The sequence below is a fragment of the Lissotriton vulgaris genome, chromosome 5 (assembly GCF_964263255.1).
Source record: "Lissotriton vulgaris chromosome 5, aLisVul1.2, whole genome shotgun sequence".
NCBI lineage: Eukaryota > Metazoa > Chordata > Amphibia > Caudata > Salamandridae > Lissotriton > Lissotriton vulgaris.
This window is the reverse complement of record NC_141693.1, coordinates 1,516,714,479-1,516,735,574: the sequence shown is the minus strand read 5'-3', so window position 1 is coordinate 1,516,735,574 and position 21,096 is coordinate 1,516,714,479. Positions and strand designations below refer to the sequence as shown.

Genomic DNA, 21,096 nt, shown 5'->3' with positions numbered 1-21,096 from the left:
CCCACTTTTTTCAACTTTACAGCTGTGTCACCGAATATTGCCAGCGCCGCTTCCCCTCGTTCTTTGACTTCAACAGCCGACATATTATAAGTCTCAAGAAATGGCAGTTATAGCTACTTAGTTTGTTGCTGGCTTTCTTTCTTCCCTCCACCACATTCACTCTCCACGCTTACCCGAGTGTTGCCAGCACCTTCCGTAGGTCCTATGACACTCCAGAATCTGGCCTATGCACCGGGCTTGCTTTGGATAAAATCAGACGCATTGCTGCTTTCCTCAAACTGCCGCAAGAAGGGGGGGTGGTTACACCACTCTACGCTGATGAGGACATTCTGTTAAAGCAAACCTTTCCAATATCTAATACAACATATGGGAACTAAGATGAACACAACAGCACCCTCAACCAGGCAACCCCGCAAATGCTCTGAAAAACAAAATACAAACTCTACTGCTCTTCAAAATAACCTAAACATGTCACTATGGCACCTAACAGCTTTTGTTCCCTTCAACTGCCTTCCACAAATTGATCTAAAAGGCAATTTGCTTGTCTGCATAAAAAAGTAATCAATCTGGTACAAACCTCCAGTCTCACTCAAACGCAAAGATCTCCCATCCACAATTGATTGAGGTTGGCTCATCACCAAACCTAGGACCACACCTTTGCACGCTATTGATAACATATCCTAGCTAGACAAATCAGACTCTGGTCGGTTGTGGAAACCTCAGAATAGTACACACCTAGACACCGGAAAGCATAGCACCGAAATGCAATGTAACAGCAGATTGAGCACTACACATACCTATATGATCAAAATTAATTTCTCTACAATATAGGTTAGGGGAGGCGTTGTGGAGGGCATTTTTAGGATGAAAAATCAATTACATCTAGTCACTCAGTTTCCCGATACACCAATCATGTACAACTTATTTTAACTCAATGGACCATGTGGAGCATAGTTTGTGCACATCATCTCCCACATAGTGATATACAACTAGTGATTGAAATGTCTGCTCTATATTCAGTGCTGCTACAGAAGTAGAATCTAACTCTCAAGTGAGCATCCACCTAGATGGGTATCTGACTGTAAAACAAAATGGTGCAGCAATCCAGAAGGGGAAAGGCATGTAGGACCTGAAACCCTGGGATCTGGGCCCTGAACAATCTACAGCTTCTTAGTAACTGCTTATGCAGGTTTCCCATATACATGAGAAATACATAGTCCTTGGTAAAGCATTCAGGAACAACATAACAAAAAACAAAACCGAAACACAGTTGTAGACTTTTTGTAGCGGATTTATTAGTCATTAAAGTGATTTATTTTGATGTGTTACTAAGGCTTTTCTGCCCTCTGGTGAAGCTGGTCCTACTTCTCATTGCCCCATTTGGCAGTTCGGAAATTGATTGGAGTTTTCATAAAGCGGCTTGTTTTCATGTAAGCGTCAATCTTTTCTATGGCCTGTTAGGAAAATAAGCAAAGGATGGTCAGTGATAGCAAGCGGGTCTCAAACAGAGCATGGTTTAACAAAGCTACTCATTGGGCAATAAACTGGGTTGAAGAACCACACTGCCACAAAACAATGCTTCCTCTTCACTCTCCTCTGCCAAAAAAACAGACCAGCCATTGGACTATTTTAGAGCAAAATTCCATGTGCCTGTTCAATACCCTGACTATGTCGTGCTTTCTGCTCCTTCTCTTCCTCATTTCCCAACTCCCCCAAACACACACATTCCACACGCAATACTTTTTCAACACATGGCCTAACCGTGGTGATGCATATAAAGAGTGGTGAGACGGGCGCGGAGAGTGGAACAGGAGGGCCAGGGGGGAGCGCTTGCAGGTTTAATAATTAAAGCCTTTCCAAGCATGAGAGCAGATTGGAGATTGGCATGAGCAGGCTGGATTAACACTCACTCAGGGAGTTTGTGCTGTTTCTCCAACCCAGCTGTGCAATACAGCTGGGTTGGAAAAGCCTAAGTGCGCATGTCAGTTCGGCCAGCCTAAGAAGGCCAGCCAAAACGGATGTGCGCATTTAGAAGTGCACATACCATTCCTCAATCCCCTTCCCATGGCCAACCCGCCCCTCCTTTTTCAGCTGGTGGCTCCGCCATTATGGAGGAGCTGAGCAGCGGCCGTGGCCTACTACATGATGCTGAAACTCCATAATAATGTAAGGTGTGAAAAAGACAACCAACAATCTGGGGAAGATAATTAAGACCAGCCCCATCAAATGTTCCTGTTCAGACATTACCATATACAACTAGTGACCCACCCAAACCTTGATAACGCTGTTCTTCTTATTATTATTATTATTAACGAATTTTATATAGCGCCTGGTTATCCTTGGGCATCCCCGCGCTGATCCAGAAGGAAACACTGCCACTAAAGACACCAGAACTAGACAGTGAAAAGATAAGTTTTTAAAAGTTTACGAAACCGAAGAAGGCTGGTTTCCGAGCGTAAGTGCAAAGGGAGAGAATTCCACAGCGTGGCCACATTTACAGAGAATCTTCTACCCCCGGTTCTTGCCTTCCTCACCCTCGTGACCTGCAGCAGATGTTGATGGTCAGAACAAAGGGAGCGAGAGGCTTTGTAAGGCTGAACCATGTCCCCTAGGATAGGTGGGCCTTTCCCCTGCAGAATTTTGTGGGCCATGCAGAGGGACTTAAACTTCACCCTCTCTCTGACAGGGAGCCAGTGCAGCGCCTTCAATGCAGGGCGAGCAGATTGACGCCTAGGGAGGCCTGTCAGGAGCCTGGCGGCCGCGTTCTGCACTTGTTGCAGTTTGTTCAGGGTAGATTCTGGAGCACCCAGGAACAACGCGTTGCTGAAGTCCAACCGCGGATGATAAGCCCCTGAATAAGTAACCTCCTGGAGGCCACTGGAAGGAGGGGTAAGATCTTCCGGGCTGATCGAAGCAGGCCAAAACACACGCCAGCGGTCTTTTTAGCGTGTGTTTTAAAGGAAAGATCCTGCTCGATCCTGTTCTCCAACTCAGACTTCCATAAACCAGCTCATGAATGCCACATGAAAAGATAATTGTAATAGTAGAAACAAGACAGGCAAGGAAAAGCATAACACAACATGGGTGGTACATAGTTTAATCACTCTAGCTTTTTAACCCACTTTGAAAGTTAGCATTTTACGTTCTACAGGAGCAAGCAAGTTTTCGGCCATATGAAGACTATTTATCAAGGTTGAAAGAATTACATTGCCCAAAAATAAAAAAGTAAAAACATTTTAAAACACAGAAAGGTAAGTACCAACTAATGATGTGTTTCTACTAATTACATATTCAACAAATGAAAGAACTCAACTAGTAAAATGTTTCCTTCTTCCTTCTGGGCACCAATATGTTCATTGTTTAGACTGACTGAGCTCTCGTGGATGGCTTAAACTCCCTAGAATGAACACGTCTGGGAGAGGCACATATATGGACTAGTAAATAACCATCCATGATTCCCGATTTAAAGAGAATAAAAAATACATTGAGTTGCACATGAACACAATTAAAATGCGTGGGAATCAGTATGAGCTATCTAACATCTTAGTCACTGGAAGGCTATAATTACAGAGGGTAGTGCGCCTGAGGTAACAATACTTTCAAGTGAACATAAACTGCATATTATAACATGGCAGCTTTTAATAGAGTAAAATAAATATGCTTGACTGAGTGGGAAATCAGTAATATGCTGTTACCAGGCAAGCAGGAATGGCAGAATTAGGGAGAAGGGTGAATTGCACACCACCACACCTCTTTTGAGGGTATTAAGTAACCTAAAAGGATAATGTTACTTACCCTGTAGACCTCTTTTCTTGGCATGTAGATTCACAAGCTTTGCATACTCCTGCCATCTCGTGTTAGGTCCGGATGTTTGCAAGTTGTTTTTCTTCGAAGAAGACTTTTCCAGTCACGAGGTAAGGTGACTCCTTTCTGTGATGATACGCATGGGCATCGACTCCATTGTTTGATTCTTTTCCCGCAAGAGGGGGAGAATGAAGTGTAGTATAGATATGTCCATGTGTATAAGATGTAAATAATAAGAACTGCAACGGCCATTGGTGTCCGGGGAGGAGGGAGGGCGAATGTGAATCTACAGCTCTACATGCCAAGAACATATGCTTAAAGGGTAAGTAATAAAATCTGTTTGATGCATGCGTACTGTAGGTACACATGCTTTGCAGACTGTATAGCACTATTCTCCCAAAAGGGAGGTTAAACAGTGGGCATTGCAGTTGTTTGAAAAAATTGTTTTTAGCAATGCTTGTCCTACATTAGCCGGTTGACCTGCTAATACATTCACACAATAGGGTTTGGTAAATGCGTGTGGTGTAGACCATGTTGCTTCTTTACAAATGTCAGCCATAGGGATGTTGCCTAGAAAGTATACAAAGCTCTTTTGGCAGAGCTATCCCGCCTGTTTTTAAGCTTCTCCTTAGTTTTTTCCAGGAGATTCTTGATGTCTTGGTGTTCCAGATAAAGGAACCAATTTTTCCCTGCAATTTGGCGATGTCTGATGCCTTAAAGATTAGTGGAATTGAATTGAAAGGACAGGTTATTTTTGGTAAAATAATCATTTTAATTAAGTTCACCCTCCCAAAGATGTTTAAAGAGAAGCCGGACCACCATTGCAGAACACTACAGATGTCCTTATAAACTCTAGTTAGATTAAAAATAGATATCTCAGAGCTATCTTGGGCCAGATGTATACCTAAATATCTCATTTGCGACTTAGCACCTGGGGTCACCATCTCCCGGTTCCATTGCATAATCTCGGTTTTATCTTTATTTATTTTATATCCCGAGATGTTCAAATTATGTAGGGTACTATACCCGGAACTCAAACTAATAGTAATCAGGAACTACTCCAACTATGAATTCTAATTAATAACTCTGCCCATGTGACTTAACATGTAGCAAAATGTACAATTATAGCACAAACGTTGAATCACACCAGTCTTTCTTTTATTGTTTGAAATTTTATATAATTTTGTTTCCAAACTACATATCCCATAATGCCACCTAAGGCTAAGATGGGCTAGTATTTAAAGGGAAATGGTAGAAGGACTAACTGACCGTGACCAAAGCCTTGTGTGGCTGAAACGTGTTGGTGGGGTGAAGCGTTGATTAAAAGGCTTCAATAAGGAATCCGGTTGTGCCGATTCTTTTGTGACAGAAAAGTAATTTTGGGTCAGGATCCGACCTCTGGTCTGAGCATACACTGTGGAGCGCACTCGATATCTGCTGGATCACATTGTGGCAAATATATATATATATATATATATATATATATATATATATATATATATATATATATATATATATATTCAATTACTTGAGCAGAGGATTAGTTGCCGGGATCCATATCCCATGGTCAGGTGGCGTGTTGCGCTCGGCCAATCCCACCGCCGAGTAATGACAATGTCCAAGAAAAACTGCTTTCAAAAGCAAAAACACGCACTCGGAAAGGTGCAGCTAGAAAGGGTTTATTCACGAGGTAACGCTACGCGTTTCAGCACAAGGGTGCCTTGATCACACGTTAACTTAACGTGTGATCAAGGCACCCTTGTGCTGAAACGCGTAGCGTTACCTCGTGAATAAACCCTTTCTAGCTGCACCTTTCCGAGAGCGTGTTTTTGCTTTTGAAAGCAGTTTTTCTTGGACATATACATATATATATATATATATATATATATATATATATATATATATATTGTATTTCAAAGTGCCCTGAAGCTTTAGGAAGTCACTCGACAGAGCCTCCCCATACGGCTTTGAAATGCAACCTGCTTGGTGCTCCTTTTCAATTAAGATTGCCAACGCGTTTCAGGATTACAATATCCCTTCTTCTAGGGCTGCCACAAACAAAACACCTGAGCCTCGCATTGCGTTCACTTTCAGCTTTTATTTGTCATCTTTGCAACCCTCTTCTGGGCGCATGCTCAGCGCAGTTAGTAAGTGCATGCTGGGAAACAGAGTTCCAAATGCGAGCGTTTTTTTCCTTACTTACAGTAAGTTCAAGTGTCTCTTTGTAATCTTCAGGATTTTTTTTATTCCTTGGTAGGTTTAGGATATCAGGCAGGTTAAATCAGCATATGAGGCTCTGTGCTGGAAAACGTCTTGGTCAGTGCATGACGACAGCCTCACTTGCTGGAAACATGGTTTCCCTCTGATCGGTGATGGTGCTCCTCCTCACGGCCAGGCTGCCGTGTTGTATTTTGTATTTCAAAGTGCCCTGAAGCTTTAGGAAGTCACTCGACAGAGCCTCCTAGAAGAAGGGATATTGTAATCCTGAAACGCGTTGGCAATCTTAATTGAAAAGGAGCACCAAGCAGGTTGCATTTCAAAGCCGTATGGGGAGGCTCTGTCGAGTGACTTCCTAAAGCTTCAGGGCACTTTGAAATACAAAATACAACACGGCAGCCTGGCCGTGAGGAGGAGCACCATCACTGATAAGAGGGAAACCATGTTTCCAGCAAGTGAGGCTGTCGTCATGCACGGACCAAGACGTTTTCCAGCACAGAGCCTCATATGCTGATTTAACCTGCCTGATATCCTAAACCTACCAAGGAATAAAAAAAAGCCTGAAGATTACAAAGAGACACTTGAACTTACTGTAAGTAAGGAAAAATCGCTCGCATTTGGAACTCTGTTTCCCAGCATGCACTTACTAACTGCGCTGAGCATGCGCCCAGAAGAGGGTTGCAAAGATGACAAATAAAAGCTGAAAGTGAACGCAATGCGAGGCTCAGGTGTTTTGTTTGTGGCAGCCCTAGAAGAAGGGATATTGTAATCCTGAAACGCGTTGGCAATCTTAATTGAAAAGGAGCACCAAGCAGGTTGCATTTCAAAGCCGTATGGGGAGGCTCTGTCGAGTGACTTCCTAAAGCTTCAGGGCACTTTGAAATACAAAATACAACACGGCAGCCTGGCCGTGAGGAGGAGCACCATCACTGATAAGAGGGAAACCATGTTTCCAGCAAGTGAGGCTGTCGTCATGCACGGACCAAGACGTTTTCCAGCACAGAGCCTCATATGCTGATTTAACCTGCCTGATATCCTAAACCTACCAAGGAATAAAAAAAAGCCTGAAGATTACAAAGAGACACTTGAACTTACTGTAAGTAAGGAAAAAAACGCTCGCATTTGGAACTCTGTTTCCCAGCATGCACTTACTAACTGCGCTGAGCATGCGCCCAGAAGAGGGTTGCAAAGATGACAAATAAAAGCTGAAAGTGAACGCAATGCGAGGCTCAGGTGTTTTGTTTGTGGCAGCCCTAGAAGAAGGGATATTGTAATCCTGAAACGCGTTGGCAATCTTAATTGAAAAGGAGCACCAAGCAGGTTGCATTTCAAAGCCGTATGGGGAGGCTCTGTCGAGTGACTTCCTAAAGCTTCAGGGCACTTTGAAATATATATATATATATATATATACACACACAATTTTTTTTCCCCCCATATCTTAGATCGCTCTAGCCCCCCCATATCCCCTTTATTTTTGTATTTTATGTGTGTGGTTTTTTTTTTGTATCATAAGAACTGTATGTGAGGAGATTCTATTAATATGTCTAACCTCTCAGGCATGGACCATAAGCATTTAGGGGAGGAGAAAGGAGATCATTCTAACGTTGAGTTTCTTTCATATTAATAAGAAATGTGTCAACTGCTTGTGGAGAGGTAAAATTATAAGTTTTGTTCCTCCACACCACCTTCAATGCAGCAGGGAATTTCATCTGAACCTGAGCACCCAGGCTCCTTAAGTCTGACATTCGTGACCCCAATTCCCACTGCCTTTGCGCTGTAACTTTGCCTACATCCGAACGAATAAGGTATTTTATTGAATTTATCTGAAGAGACAAATCCGTGAGTGCCCTGCCTAATATCAGCTCCTTGACTGCGCATGTGTGGAAGTAAACTAAAATCTTCCTTGGGGCTTTTCTATCAGGGTGCTGCCTAAAGGACTCATTTACTGTCATTCCTTTCATCTTAAAAATTTCAGATTGTTGGCCGATAAGGCGGATGCATTTTCCTTAGGTCTTCTGTTTCAGGCCCTACTGCACGGCATACCGCTAGGGCAAGAATATTTCCTTTTCAAATATGGTGATCCAAAGTTTTACAAGAAGGTGAGGCTTAAGATCCTGGGTGCTGCCTTGAAAAACTGGCTATATATTATAAAAAGGCTTGGAATTCCATACTACGCACCCCAGGCCCTGATCTGGGACTCCCCAGGCACGCCGGACTGCCTCAATGATCAGTTACCTCGCCCCCTTAAATTGGCAGGATTATTGTGCTGGTGTGATTTGCAGAAAGATTCACAGCTTATGGACTGGGAGTCCCTGTCTAGTATGACTGGCGGGACAATTACAAGGTTAAAATATCAGCTGTCAGGATGGTGGGAAACTATATCCTGGGATACATCTAATTCAAAGTCTGACTCAGTATCAAGGAAGGGCGGATGGAAGAGGAAGGTGTCTTTTTGGTACTGGGCCATGATCGAGGCAGAGGGAGTGACAGAACTCGAACTCCAAAAACTGTGGGGTAATGTTACCAGTCTAAATTCCAACAACATAAAGGACTTGTGGGGGGACTCCTTCACTGTAATGCAGGTAGTGGTCAAATCAGCCCCACTTAAAAGAAACCAGCTCTATACAATGTACAGAGTCTATATATCACTGAAAAAAATAGCCAAGATCACCAGCTTAGAGCACCACTGTCCTAGGTGTAAACAACCGGCAGACGACGACTTCCATATGTTTGTGGATTGACCGATGATAATAAGTGAATATGCTACTTACCAGTATGCATCTGTTCTTGGCATGTAGGGCTGCTAACATTCATATCTTTGCATTAGATCGCCACCTAGTGTTGGGTCCGGATGATCGCACATTGTTGTCCTGGAAGAGTCTTCGAAGTATCCTGAGATGGGTGGCTCCTCCCCTGGACTACAGTGCGCATGGGCATCGGCTCCATCCCCAGATTGTTTTTAGCCATTGTGGCAGAGGATGGAGTGGCAAGTGTAAAGGATGTCCATGCTAGTGATTAAATACAATAGTATATCTGCAGCTGCGACAGGCACCGGGGAGGAGGGTGGGCGATATGAATGTTAGCAGCCCTACATGCCAAGAACAGATGCATACTGGTAAGTAGCATATTCAGTTCGAGGCATGTGGGCTGCTAAATTCATATCTTTGCATAGAATACATAGCAGTCCCTCCATCAGCGGCGGTTGCCCGTGCCAGCTGCAGAAACCTGAAAAAGTGTCTTGAGAACAGCCTGCCCTACAGCCGCTTGCTGTTTGGAATGTACATCAACACAGTAGTGTTTTGTAAAGGTATGTGGTGTAACCCACGTGGCTGCTCTGCAAATATCCTCTAGAGGAATGTTTCCCAGGAAAGCCATGGATGCCCCCAACTTGCGTGTGGAATGTGCCTTTGGGGGTATTGTTAAAGTGCGCTTGGCTTTGTGATAACAGATTTGGATGCACTTAACAATCCATCTGGCTATTCCTGCTTTGGAAATTGGGTTGCCTTTGTGTTGTGGTGAGAAGGCAACAAAGAGTTGTTTTGTCTTCCTAAAGTGTTGTGTCCTGTCTATGTAGTACATCAATGCCCTCCGTACGTCCAAGGTATGGAGCATCCTTTCCGCCACTGTTTGTGGGTTCTGGAAGAATGCAGGCAAATCGATAGTTTGGTTGAGATGAAAATGTGACACCACCTTTGGAAGGAATTTGGGGTTAGTACGTAGTACCACCCTATTTGGATGAATCTGGATGAAAGGCTCTTGTATCGTGAGTGCTTGCAACTCACTTACGCGTCTTAGTGACGTAATGGCAATTAGGAAAGCAACTTTCCACGTTAGGAATTGCAGTTCGCACGAGTGCATTGGCTCAAACGGTGGTCCCATCAGCCTGGTGAGGACCACATTGAGGTTCCACACGGGAGCTGGCGGTGTTCTTGGGGGAATGACTCGTTTCAGTCCTTCAAGAAACGCTTTAATGGCAGGCACCCTGAAGACTGAGAGATGCTGCCTATTTTGAAGGTAAGCTGCGATGGCGGATAGATGTATCCGAATAGAAGTGTACGCTAGTTTGCACTTGTAAAGGTGTAACAGATAGCAAATGATGTTAGGGATAGATGCATCTAGCGGGTTTATGTCATTGTCTGCACAGTAAATGACAAAACGCTTCCATTTTGCGGCATAGCATGCTCTGGTTGACGGCTTCCTTGCCTCCTTGATGATGTTCATGCATTCAGGAGGTAGGTTCAGGTATCCAAACTCTAAGACTTCAGGAGCCAGATCGCTAGGTTGAGCTGTTGCGGATCTGGATGCTGAATTTCTCCATGGTTCTGCGTCAGAAGTCTGGGCGTGAGGCGCAGTCTTTGATGCGGGACCACTGAGAGCTCGAGGAACGTGGTGTACCATGCCTGGCGCGCCCACGTTGGAGCAACTAGGATGAGTGTCATGGAGTGTTGCCGTAGTTTCCTCGCCACCAGTGGTATCAGGGGTGTCGGGGGAAAAGCGTAAGCAAATTTTCCTGACCAGTTCATCCATATCGCATTGCCCTGCGATTGGGGGTGTGGGAACCTGGCGGCGAAGCTTTGGCATTTTGCGTTCTCCCTTGTGGCGAACAGGTCTATGTCTGGACGCCCCCACCTTTGGAAGTACGGCTGGAGTACTGATGGATGTATCTCCCACTCGTGCATTTGATGACTGTATCTGCTGAGCAGATCCGCCATCTGATTGTCCTTCCCCGGGAGGTGTTCTGCCATGAGGAAGATGTTCCTCTGAATGGCCCACTTCCACATGCTCTGAGCCAGGTGAGACAGCTGTGGTGAGTGGGTGCCTCCCTGTTTTTGGATGTAGTACATCGCGGTCATGTTGTCCGTCCGGACTAACACCACCTTGTTGCACAGATGTACAATGAAGGACTTGAGCGCCATGAAGATCGCCATCAGTTCTAGATAGTTGATGTGCATCTTCTGTTGCTGCGTCGTCCATAGTCCCTGCACTGTGTAAGTTAGCAGGTGTGCTCCCCATCCCTGGAGAGATGCGTCCGTTGTCAGGATAACCTGTGGCACTGGCTCCTGGAACAGTCGGCCCTTGCAAAGGTTGTGTGGAGTCCACCAATGCAGAGAGTTGTATGCCCGACTGGTAACCAACACTAGGTCTGTTAATTGTCCCTGAGCCTGTGTCCACTGATTTGCTAAGCACTCCTGGAGCGGGCGCATATGCAACCGTGCGTGAGGGACTATGAAGATGCAGGAGGCCATCATGCCTATCAACTGCATGAACACTCTTGCTGGAAGTGAGTGTCCCGGTCTGAACTTCTGGATTAAAGACTGTATGCCGTTTATCCTGACCTGGTTTGGTTGTGCCGAGGCCGTCAGGGTATTGATTGTCGCACCCAGAAACTGCCGGACGTGTGCCGGCTGAAGGTGTGACTTCGGGTAATTCAACGAGAAACCCAGGTCGTGAAGGAGGTGAATGGTAGTCGACATGTCCGCGGCGCACTGCTGTTCCGATCTGGCTTGAACGAGCCAGTCGTCGAGGTAGGGGTAGACATGGATGTTCTGCCTCCTGAGGTGCGCTGCTACAGTCGCCAGACACTTGGTAAAGACCCTTGGGGCAGTTGTGACTCCGAAGGGTAGGACTTTGAACTGATAATGCGTGCCCTGGATAGTGAACCTGAGGTACTTCCTGTGGGACGGATGTAACGGAATGTGGAAATAAGCATCCTTGAGATCTAAGGTTGCTAAGAAGTCTCCTTTGTTTAACATAGGAAGAATCTGTTGCAGTGTAAGCATGTGGAAATGCTCTGACAGTATGTACAGATTGAGGGGACGGAGATCCAGAATTGGCCGTAGAGATCCATCCTTCTTTGGAATGAGGAAGTACAGGGAATAAACCCCTGTGCCTTCTTCCCCCACTGGCACGAGCTCGATTGCCCCTTTTTGCAGCATTACCAACACTTCTTGCTGCAATAAGTGCAAGTGCTCTGCTGACATAGGTCTTTGCCTTGGTGGAATGTTGGGTGGAGTGGACTTTAACTCTAGACAATAACCGTACTGGATAAGCTGTCGCACCCACCTGTCTGTGGTGATGTTGGTCCAGACGGGCAGGAACTGCTGTATTCTCCCCCCGACAGGTGTTAAATGGTCGTGGGGCAGTGACAGAGAGTCACTGGTTGCTTGGGGCAGAGGAGCGTGAATTGTTGCCTCCTTTGCCACGTCCTTTGTTGCTGTTTCCCCTGTAGCCCCTCTTGTTCTGTTTGGGGTACGAGGACTGTGCTCCACCTCTAGGGAACTGCGACTGTTGACCCATCTGTCCTCTGGTGACTCCACGGGCACCTGAGCGACGAAAATTATTGCCCCGAAACTGCTGAGATTGTAGGGCCCCCATCGATTTAGCAGTTTCAGTGTCCTTTTTAATCTTTTCCAGGGTGGTGTCAACATCTGGACCAAACAGTCTATCCGGATTGACTGGTTGATTAAGTATGGTTGTTTGAATGTCAGGTTTGAAGCCCGATATGCGGAGCCAAGCCTGTCTTCTGAGCATGACACTGGTGTTAACGGCCCTAGCGGCTGTGTCCGCGACATCAAGTGCGCACTTTATGGCCGCGTTGGAGATCAGTTGTCCCTCTTGTATAAGCATTTTGGTGCCCTCTTGAAACTGCGGAGGCAGGTGTTCTACAATCTGCTCTAGTGTGTCGTAATGTGAACGATCATAACGTGCCAGTAGTGCCTGTGTATTTGCAATACGCCAGAAATTGGCAGCCTGTGCAGCCACTCTTTTGCCCCCTGCCTCTAGCACTTTGGACTCCTTATCCGGGGGAGGAGCTTCACCCGTTGTTTGGGAGTTGGCCCTCTTGCGTGCGTTTGCTACCACCAAGGAGTCAAGCGGCAACTGTCCTCGAATGTATGCAGGGTCTGCAGGCGCTGGTCTGTACTTTTTTTCAATACGTGGGTTGACCACCCTCGCCCTGGTAGGCTCTTTAAAGATGTCCGCAGCGTGCTTGAGGACCCCTTTGAGCATAGGCAGTGTCTTTACATTTCTTTCCGAAACTGAAAATGTGTCGAATAGAAAGTCTTCCTCAACTGGGTCAGCATGCATGTCCACATCATGATTAGCAGCTGCCCTCTCAATTAGTGCATGAAAACCTGCAGAATCCTCCGTAGGGGATGCACGTGTACTGAAGGACTGTGGCTCTTGCCCCACATCTTGGTTGCCTTGGTCCCCAATGCCATAATAAGAATCTGGCTGTGCATCAGGTTCATTTACTGGGAACGTGTATTGTTCATCGTCACCATAGTCCCCACTGTCAGAGTGGTCTGGAGACGGTGTTGGGCTCCTTCCCTGAGGAGGTAGAATAGGTTCCATGAGGACCGGGGCGTCCTGTGGAAACTTCTTCTTCTTTAGAGGAATGACGTAGGATTCCACCGGCTGCGAAGTGATCTTTCTCTTGTAAAGGGTCAGCTTCCCCGTGTCCGCATCTATAAAACACTCCGAATCCTCTTCGGGGTCGATCACCTGACCTGAAGATGTCCCCGCCGTAGAAGAATCCGACTTCTTTGGCGTCGATTTAGAGGAAAAAGCCTTTGGCACCACCTTTGGAGGTAGAAGGAAGAGGAGCTTGCTTGCCGACTTGTCCGGGACATCTGCCGCCTTCTGCGTCGATGGCGTTGGCGTCGACGAGGAAAGAACCTTGTCCTTAATTCTTTGTAGCGAAGCCGCCACGAGAGATGCGTCGGTGACCGATGACTTTGGCACCGACGGAGTGGACTTGCCCTCGGATGCGACGTTCCGGAGGTCTTTTAGAGGGATGGACGGCACCGACCCCGAGTCCTTGGAGCGATGCGCCGATGTCCCCTTTGGAGCCGGTGCTGTGTCGGTTGCTTTAGCAGGCTTCGCCGGCGCCGGCGCGCTTGTCTTGTGCGTGCCACTTTTCTTAGAGGATTTCTCCTCTGGCGCCGATTTCGACCCTGTGGAATCGCCGTGTTTCTTCGACTTCTGCGGACCGGAGGTCGACGGAGTCGATGAGGCCGTCGTCTTACTTGTTTTCGCCGTTGCGACCGCCATCTTAGGGACGTTCGAGTCCTTCACTTTCGGTTTCGGTTTCGGGTCGGCCATTTTAGGTGTAGTCGAGACCGTTGCTTTCAGTTTCGGTTTCGAAACCCTAGGCGCAGCAAGTATGTCCGTGGCCGGGCCGACAGGCGGGGCCGTGGCTTGCGCTACAGGGTCTTGGGTAAGGCCGACAGGCGATCCCGTGACCCCCTCGTGATGTTCTTCAACTTCGGGGCATAGCTCGTCCTCTGAGCTATCTTCCTCGGCCCCATAAACCATGGCGTCGTCCCCTACCTCGTCGACGTATTCAAGGCCCTGACCCACGACTCCGTCGTCGTCATATTCCGGATCGGCCTCGACCTCCGTCTCAGGCGGGGAGATTTGAAGATGATGGCTCTGGTCCTCTTCTTCTTGGTCGCCGAAGATGTTATCTGGATCCGGGGCCGCTTGCTTGGCCCCAAGGCGCACCGCACGCCGAATCATGAGAGTCTTCTTCGACCTGAACTTCGCACAGGCCCGGCAACTTCCTTCGTCATGGTCTGGCGAAAGGCATTTATTACACACCGGGTGTACGTCTATATGTGGGTATTTGGACCCACAGAGCGGACAGAGTTTAAACGGACTCCGCTCCATATTGGGAACTTAGTGTCGAGTCGCGATGAGAAGGCCTCGACGTCCGAAGAGTTGTAAGAAACTCCGGTGATTCCGGCTCCGGGAGACGGAAGAAACTCGAGACCGTACGCAAACAATACCGACGTGAAGAACCCAAAGCCTTTTGGCCGTGAAAAATGATGTTTATTCGGTTCCGACGGAGAGACGTCGAGACCGCATCCGAACCCAATGGCGGAAAAAAACAATCTGGGGATGGAGCCGATGCCCATGCGCACTGTAGTCCAGGGGAGGAGCCACCCATCTCAGGATACTTCGAAGACTCTTCCAGGACAACAATGTGCGATCATCCGGACCCAACACTAGGTGGCGATCTAATGCAAAGATATGAATTTAGCAGCCCACATGCCTCGAACCTATTGGACCAAAGCACAGGAATTCCTGGCTGAGGTACTTCATACACAACTGGTGGGTTCCCTGGGGATTATTCTGTTTGGGCTGGATACAGACTATCATCCTAATGACATGCCGTCCAAATTTATATTTTAGATTATCAGCTTGGCAAGACCAGAAATATGTAGGTCTTGGAAAGATGTAAATGCCCCTACTTTTACAGAGTGCCTGAAACATATCATTTTTACAAGTGAATCCGATGTGGCATGCGACAGCACAAGCTATGGTAAAGTTTGGGCGGCCCTCGTGGCTTGGCGGAACAGATGACGGTATTCCAATGATTTCACCTGGGCAGTGTTGGTTCTTCTCCTTCAAAGTAACACAGGGTCACCAAGGTAATGTGAAATGGAGTGGATCAAGAAAACAATAGCCGCTGGAGGGTCCTACTCTTCTCTCTCTCCCGGGTCTTAAACACCAGGGCCGGAACAGGTTGATTAGGGGAGAGAGGTCGGGATTTCCCATCTATAACGCCCATTATGGTATATGAGGAATACAAAATTTTTTTTTTTTAAATAAAGCTCTTTTAGCTTTAAAATAACATGCTTGGATGTATTTAATAATGCATCTAGAAATACCAGATTTAGAGAGAGATTTTCCTTTGTGAGGGAGAGCGAAAGCAACAAAAAGTTGCTTTGCGAAAATCTTTTGTACTATCAATATATTACAATAATGTTCTTTTGACATCTAATGTATGTAGACCTCTTTCTGCTACCGAATCAGGTTGAGGGAAGAAAACAGGTAGCTCAATTGATTGGTTAATGTGTCTGAGGGATCGTAAGTAACAACAGCTACTCCCAAAGAGTTAATGCTCTTTTTATTGGCTTAATATTGGCGTTTGAATTAAGCCAGCATGTATGTATGTATAGGCATTTATATAGCGCACTACTTACCCGGAGGGTCCCAAGGCGCTTCGACCGCTGCAAAACCCTTCCTGGCTTCCCTGAGAGATGGTCCCTTAATGGGTATCTCCAGGGTGAGACCAGGCATCCCCGGCGGTCTGGTGGGGCCGTTAGTGAAGATGAGGCAAGCTAATGCCCAGAGTTGCCGAGTGTGATCGCTGATCAGAGTGGGCACCGAGGCGAGAGAATTATCGAGTCCGCTGACCCTGGTCCAGAAACCTGCCGCGCCGGGAATCGAGCCCTGGTCCCGGGCCGTCCTCTGCTCTCGGGTCTGCCGCCTCTAACCAGTGAGCCACACTACTTCACTGTGCCAGCGTTAATACAGGAATAATAATTCTTATTCCGGTATGTACAGAGTCTCTTCTCTGAGTCAGGGCGGCTTTCAGGGGTGAATTCTTTTGTGGTCTTCTCCTCTAGGCAACCCGTATTTAATCAAGAAGAAAGAGCAAAAGAAAACAGGTGGGGAACCAGGAGGCGTGTTTTCTGACTTGACATCACAGGGAAAAGGGAGTGAGGGGACCACCAGTGTCTGCGAACGGTGCTGCAGATGTGAAGGAGTGCAAGGGAACGCGTACAACAGGCAGGAGCAGTGTGAGGAAAATCCTGCTATTCCCCAGTATTCCCCCACCTTCCGGCCCACCCAGAAATCCTTGCCCGTACCTGACTGAGCCACACTGCTACAGGAGTGTGGCTGGATGTAGCGCTGGGTCTTTGGCCTCTGGGCTCTCCCTGATGCCCACTCTCCACCTGTCCCGCAAGTAACAGCGGGGTTTTGGCGTCTCGCGTTGGCGAAGCACTTCTCCATACTTCTCGGCCGGCGTACTCTTCCTCGTCTCGAGATCGAGCCACACCCCTCTTGCCTCAGTATCGTCCCTTGTAGTCACTGGTTCAAGGGCAGTGACGCTGAATCCGGGGGCGGGGCTTGCAAAGTACGAGTCTCAGTTAAAGGAACCCTTGCTGGTCGCCAGTTGCTTTCTCCGTGGTAGCGGGTTCACCACGCCAAGTCCAGTCCGGCTGTTCCTCCTGCTGAGAAGAGAGCAGAGGACCGGACCTGTGAGGTACACTCCACCACTCTTGTAACGCGTCAGTTCCCTCTTTGGGCAAGGGAAACTTGTGTCAATGTGAAAAGAAGAAACTACTTTTGGATTTGTCAGAAGAACCACTATCTTTATGGAGTTGAAAGAATGATATTTCTAAAGTTACTTCCTCACGCTCACCGACACGTCTTTATGAAGTGATAGCAATTAAGAAAGCAACATACCCAGAAAGAAATTGCAGTGGGCAATTTTGCAATGGCTCAAGAGGTGTACTCATAAGTCTTGTTAGAACAATATTAAGGTTACATGCAGGTACAGGTGGAATGTTTGGCCGTATCACTCTTAAGGCCTTCCCTAAAGGTTTAATAACTGCTACTTTGAAAAGAGATAAGTGTTGCCTGTTTTGAAGATATGCAGCTACCGCTGCAAGGTGTAGACGTATAGATGTGTGGGCAAGGCCTGCACGTTGGAGATGCGATGGATAACAAAGGATTTGTTGTATAGAAGCATCTAATAGCTCAATAGTTTGGTTATTACAGTAGAACAAATCTATTCCACTTTGCTACATAGCATGCTCTAGTGGTTGGCTTGCTTGCTTCTTTAAGAATTGTCAAGCAATCTGGTGGAAACTTTAGGAAACCAAACTAGGACTTCAAGAGCCAAATCGATAGGTTAAGCTCCTCGGGGTTCGAAAGTCTGATTTCTCCGTGGTTCAGAGTAAGAAGGTTTGAAGTGAGATGTGGAACTACTCAGAGTTCCAGAAGTGAAGTGAATCATGGTTGACAAGCCCACGTGGGAGCCACCAGAATAAGGGTGAGGGATGTTTGCCTGAGTCTCAGAACCAAAAAATAGAAGGCGGCGTAGAGGCAGAAAAGCGTAAGCAAATATCCCTGACCAATTCATCCATAGGGCATTGCCTTTCGATAGCGGGTGTGGGAACATGGAGGCAAAGTTTGGGCCTTTCGAGTTCTCTATTGCAAACAGATCTATTTGTAGAAACCCCCATTTGTGGAAGGGTGGGGTGGAGGTCCCACTCATCGACTCGTTGCCACAGCCTGCTGAGGAGGTCGGCACATTGGTTGTCTGTCCCTGGAAGGTGTGCTTCTAGCAGTTGTTTTTTGTGATGCATTGCCCAATGCCAAATGGTCTGAGAGAGGTGGGATAACTGTAGAGTGTGTCTCCCCCCCCTATTTTTTTTGCACAAAGTACATCTCTGTCATATTGTCCGTCCGGACCAAGAAAACTTTCCCTATCAGGCGAGGTAGAAATGCTTTTAGCTCTAGGTGAACAGCTAGAAGCTCTAGGTAGCTTATTTGGACTCTTGTTAGGAGCCCCAGAGACCCTGAACTGTTTGATGTTGTACATTAGCACCCCACCCTGTAAAGGATGAGTCTGCTATGAGCACTATCTGTGGAAACAGGTCGATAAGGGCCCCCCCCTTTTGATAAGTTTTGGGTGTTCCACCACTGCAGAAAGCAATGGTGTCTATCAACTCTAGATCCTTTGATTGACCTTGTGATTGATTCAACTGACGTGTTAGAAATTCTTATAGAGGACGAATGCTTAATCTTGCAGGAGGTACTATTGCAATGCATGATGCCATAATTCCTAAAAGTTACATGAAAGTTCCCACTGTTGGGTATTGGTTGCTTTGTAATTCTAGTAGAAGTTTGAAAAATGTAAATTCTGGCGGCATTGGGATAGGCTAAACCTATTTGACTGTTCAGGATTGCTCAGAGATAGGGCTGCAGTTGTGTGGACTGAAAACAGGATTTTTGAGCAAAGAGTTTGAATCCCAATTGATGAAGAAGATTTATTGTAATTTGAGTGTGTTGAAAACGTTTGAGATGTAAGTTGGCTTTGAGGCACCAATCGTCTAGATATGGGAAGACATGAATTGGTTGTCTTCTGAGATGACCTGCTACTACTGGTAGATATTTGGGGAGTACTCTGGGTGCAGTGGTTACTCCGAATGGGAGCACTTTGAATTGATAGTGTTTTCCTACTACCACAAATCTGAGGTACTTGATGTGCTGGGTGAATAGGGATGTGAAAGTAGGCGTCCTTTAAGTCTAGTGTTGACAAAGTCCCTTTGCCGGAAGAGGGGAAGCACTTGAAGTGTGACCATATGAAAATGTTCAGACAGTGTGGATACATTCTAATCTAATCTTGGTCGTAGAGAACTGTCCTTTTTTGGGATTAGGAAGTAAAGTGAGTAAACCCCTGATCCTTGGTGTTGTATTGGAACTGGTTCTATAGCTCCTTTGGTTGGAAGGGCTTGTACTTCTGGTTTGAGCAGTTTTTGGTGCTATAAAGATTGTCAATGCTAGGTGGAATATTGGGAGGATTGTTGGTATGCTCCAGGCAATAGCCATGTTGGATAATGTCCAACACCCATTTGTCTAATGTTAAGGATGCCAAATGGGGAGAAACTGATGCAGTCTTCCCCCGACAGGTGTATGATGATTGGTTCGAATTTACAAGTTACTGCTTTTTGGTAGATGGAGAGGTAGGTGTTGGTGTACCTCTGCCTTTAAAATTGTTCCCTCTGTAACCACCCTTGTAAAAATCCTCTTGAAGGGGTGGATTGATTTTGTAGTCTGTAAGAAGAGGCGTTGGCATTTGTGGAGGTACTTTTTGAGTATCCTTAAAAAATTAGCGGCGAAAGGAGCCTCTGTTAGAGGGTGACTGTAGTGCTCCCATAGAATTTGCCTCTTTGGTGTCCCTTTTCATTTTTTCAAGTGATTTATCCACTGGAGGACCAAAAATATATATTTTTGTCAAATGGGTTATTAGTATTTTCTGTTGTACCTCTTGTTTCAAAACCAGAGATTTGTAACCAACCATGCGTGTCTTCTGAGGAGAATACCGGTGTTGACTCCTCAGGGAACATCTAATGCACATCTAATTAAGGAATTAGATATTAGTTTTCCCTTCTGCACCAATTCTTGTCCTTTTTTCATGTGCTCCTCTGAAAGATATTGTAGTGAGTCTTCCATTTCGTCCCAGTGGGCTCTACCGTACCTAGCCAGGAGACCTTGTGTATTGGCTATACACCAATGATTAGCTGATGCAGCCACTCTTACCTGAGGAATCTATTAACTTGGGACTCTTTGTCCAGACATGGTGCATCCCCTGTAGTTTGTGAATTTGCTATTTTATGAGCATTAGACACAACTAAGGAATCCAAGGGAAACTGGCCCTTAATAAAAATTGGGTCAGATGGTGGGGGTTTATATTTTTTATCCACCTTAAATGTTATTATACGTGCCCTCGCCGGATCTTTAAAAATGTCCTCAGGATGACTCATCATACTTTTTAACCTGGGTAATGATTGTATTGTCCTATGTGTAGTTACGAATGTTTCAAATCAGAAATCTTCTTCTAAAGATTCCTTGTGTAAAGTAACTCCATGGTATGTGGCTGCCATGGCAATTAACTCCTGATAGAAGTTGTGGTCATCAAGAGGGGAAGGTTTAGTTGGGTATAGATCTGTATGAGTATATTTATTGTAGCACGGAGTCAAGACGAACTAAGTAAAACCCTAAATGGTGCCTCAGAAGAACAACAGACATGAACTACTAGTGTGTAAAATGAACAACCATGGGACCACTAAACTCATTAGGAGAAAATTCCCATCAGTCACCATCCGATTCCGCCCTTCATCATCTGGGAAATGTTCCATCAGTGGTTATTTGTTTAGACCACCTACGCACTCACGTTTTTATTTTAGGAGTGAAGTGATTCTTTAATAAATAATTCTTTTTCACTTCCCTACCTAATTTTATATTCCACATTTCACTATTGCACACTGCACCTCACTGCTTCCAGTCACCATACAACTTTCTTTGAGTTTTTTCCCCTCATCTTAGGACTCTACAGGTGAGATTAGGTTCTTTAACAACATACCAGTCCACTGTGAGTCCCATACCTTTGTCTCTGAGGGTGACAGTTCCCAGATGATGAAGGGCGGAATCGGATGGTGACTGATGGGAATTTTCTCCTAATGAGTTTAGTGGTCCCATGGTTGTTCATTTTAC

At 46.1% G+C, this 21,096-nt stretch overlaps 1 protein-coding gene across 1 annotated transcript in view; it reads right to left on the bottom strand.

Moving 5' to 3' along the window:
* Nucleotides 1-1,270: 1,270 nt before the first annotated feature.
* Nucleotides 1,271-21,096, bottom strand: part of LOC147712901 (glutathione S-transferase Mu 1-like) — a 145,566-nt gene continuing 125,740 nt past the window's right edge. The window contains exon 8 of the mRNA XM_086923578.1: nucleotides 1,271-1,454. Within this exon, the coding sequence (XP_086779704.1) occupies nucleotides 1,362-1,454 (93 nt within the window). The 3' untranslated portion in view covers nucleotides 1,271-1,361. The remainder of the gene's footprint in view (nucleotides 1,455-21,096) is intronic.